Below are 2,912 nucleotides of genomic sequence, written 5' to 3'. Positions count from 1 at the left end.
TTCTCCTTCTCCTTCTCCTTCTCCTTCTCCTTCTCCCTCTCCTTCTCTTTCTCTTTCTCCTTCTCCAAGCTGTAGCTTGAATATGCTTTTGTAGGAAGGGGATGAATTTATCTGCTGAGTTGTGTTGAACTGTAATTATCTTCTAGTTAATGATTTACTGACTTAATCACTGCAAACCTATCAGAGAATAATGCTGGATTTTTTTTGCTTGTTTGTTCGTTTTATTTTCTGGTAATGCCAAGTACCACAAGCTTTACCGATGCCAAGTCAGTGGAGTTATTAAATACCTAACAGAGAACAAGCTCCTTGACATCCTCGTTAGATTTCTACAGACTTCTCTCTTGAACACTGATGTGTCTTCACTCTGCTCTTGCTCTTGGTTAACAACTGTGGCTCCACTCAGAAGCATCAAAAGAGATCATCAAAGCCACAGTAAATGAGATATTCTGTCATTTCCTTGTTAACAAACATATTTCTACAGGATGAAAACATCACCATGGTGGTACTGAATGGAGCCAGTAGAACATGAAACAGGAAGTGTTGTGACTATAGGGCCTTACAGAAGCCCCTCTGTACTGCTTTAAAGGCCTGGATCTTCATAGAATGAAAGAATCACCAAGGTTAGAAAAAGACCACCAAGACCATCTTGTCTGACCATCAACTTCAGGATATAAAAGCACATAGAAGGATATAAAAGACTTCTGTCATGCAATCTGAAAGAACGTGACATGGTACTTCAAAAAAGTGAAACAATTAAGCACCAGTTTCTTGAGTTGAAAACAAGAAAATGTTTGTAATTAATTAGCTTATTTTTTATCTAACTTAGTGAAGTTCAGTAGAAACTGAATAAACCCATTAAAAATATAAATGAAGAAAGACAGGAAATTCAATTCAAGGAAACTGTGGTGCAGTTATGTAGTGATACCATGTGGCCACACTTCAGAAGTGAGGAGTAAATACCATAGGAAAGAAGTATGTATCCTCCTCCATGACTAGAAGAAATGTCTGATTCTACTAATTGTTTAACTAGACAGACTGGCTTTAAAACTTGTGCAGAACTATTCTGATAGAAGTCAATGTCAAGAAATACACACAAAGAACTGATTAGGCAGTTAGGAAACCTACAGCTAAGAAAACAGAAAATGCAATGTAATTAAAAATTAACTTTTGAATAAAATAAATGCATTTCATATATCTGATTTAAAAAAATAAAATTGTTGCAGTCCATGAAGATGTAACTAATACAGCATCTGACAGAAAAACTATTTGTATTCACTGAGGACATCATACAGCAGATGAAGACAAACTTTTTTTGGATCTCTCTGAAAATATTAATTCAAATAACAGCTACCTGCCTACACTTCAGACCATGGAAAAAAATATGCCTAGAATCAGACCTGTTAAAATATTTCGGAAAGAAAAGTAATATCAAGTCTGCTAACCGTCCATAAGCCATGAAATTACATTGCTTTGGGAAATGTGTAATTGGAAAAGAAGAATATACCTTAGTCAGTGGCTTCTTCTGAGCACAGTTCATACCTCCAATGAAGACCATATTGGGCATCACTGGTCTGGGATACTCAAGCACAAAGTCGTATCTTAATAGCCAAATAGAAGCAGAGTTCAGGAGGTCCAGCAGGGTTACGTCTCTTTGAAGAACTTCAGAGGAAAACTTTATTGCATCTTGATACATTGCATTACACTGAAAGCTCTCCAGGAGTGAAATCAGTGTATTTTGCACTCTCTGGAAAAATGTCATGTGGTCTGAGTTCATTGAAGTCGGTCTCGGGACATACGACAGAGGGCTTGGGCACTGTGTAGCTTCGTAATGCAGATTACAAGGAAACCCTCTCATGAAGAAAACAAAAGGAAGTGAAAGGTAATTGGCAACTGTTGCTCCACACATAAAAAAGGGATCTGTGAGGACTGCATCAAAACCACTTTGATTCAAGTACTGCAGTGTTTCCATACTGCTGAACAGTTCTCTGCACTCAAGATAGAAGGTTTTGAAAAGGTGTACGGTGTTCTTGTAGGGTACTATAATGTTCTCTGGGAAAGGCAGACTCTTCAGGAAAGGACCGAGAAACAGTTTAAAGGCATTATCCAGCTCTTCTAACTTGGTGGACACTGGGTATGTCTTCACAGTGTATGCGTGTTTTTCTCTCTCTCCCATATGCCAGCTTACTTCAGGTTTAAGCAACACCACCTCATGTCCCCTCTCGGCGAGCTTCTGAACTACTTCCTTCATGCTCAGCCAGTGGCTTCCAACCGTGGGCACCACCAGGAGTTTCCCCCCTTTAGAGAGGCCAGGAATGAGGAGGATAAAAATCCCGGCAGCAAGTGGATAGCAAAGCCGCAGCGTCATTGTCCTGTGGACAGAGCACTGACTGCAAAACCGTCGCCGTCTCCTCCTTCTCTTTCTCCAGGCTGTAGCTATAATACACTTCTGTAGGGAGTGGATGTATTTATCTGCTGAGTTGTGTTGAATTGTCATTATCTTCTAGTTAATGGTTTACTGACTTAATCACTGCACACCTACCAGTGAATAATGCTGTTGGTTTTTTTAAATTACCTTTAAAGCCAAGTATAGTGACCTTTACCCAAGCAGAGTGAATAGAATTATTTAATACTTAACAGAGAACAAGCTCCTTGACATCTTCGTTAGATTTCTACAGACTTCTCTCTTGAACACTGATGTGTCTTCACTCTGCTCTGGTCAGGACAAAGGAAGGCAAGTCTCGTGAAAACATTTCCTAGACATTTTATAACAGTACCAATGCAATGGAATGCAGGATGTTTGGCCACATCGAATCTGTCACAGAGTAGAAAATTCTCTCACAGACATGTGCAATACTTTCACTCCCATTTAAGGCTTCCTCTCCCATCACACACAAAACGTCTGCCTCAAATTC

General features: G+C 39.4%; 1 protein-coding gene across 1 annotated transcript; it reads right to left on the bottom strand.

Moving 5' to 3' along the window:
• Window positions 1–1,504: 1,504 nt before the first annotated feature.
• On the bottom strand, window positions 1,505–2,422 carry LOC122193015 (UDP-glucuronosyltransferase 1A1-like; the record flags this gene model as incomplete). Its single annotated transcript, XM_042893706.1, has 1 exon — window positions 1,505–2,422. A coding segment is annotated over exon 1 (861 nt), but the record flags the coding sequence as incomplete, so codon positions are not given.
• Window positions 2,423–2,912: the final 490 nt, after the last annotated feature.

This window comes from Lagopus leucura, unplaced genomic scaffold, assembly GCF_019238085.1.
Source record: "Lagopus leucura isolate 7727_CA_CO unplaced genomic scaffold, USGS_WTPT01 31165-0_obj-0_obj, whole genome shotgun sequence".
Taxonomy (NCBI): Eukaryota; Metazoa; Chordata; class Aves; order Galliformes; family Phasianidae; genus Lagopus; species Lagopus leucura.
Note: the sequence above shows the minus strand (reverse complement) of the source record. Positions and strands in the feature narration are given on the sequence as shown.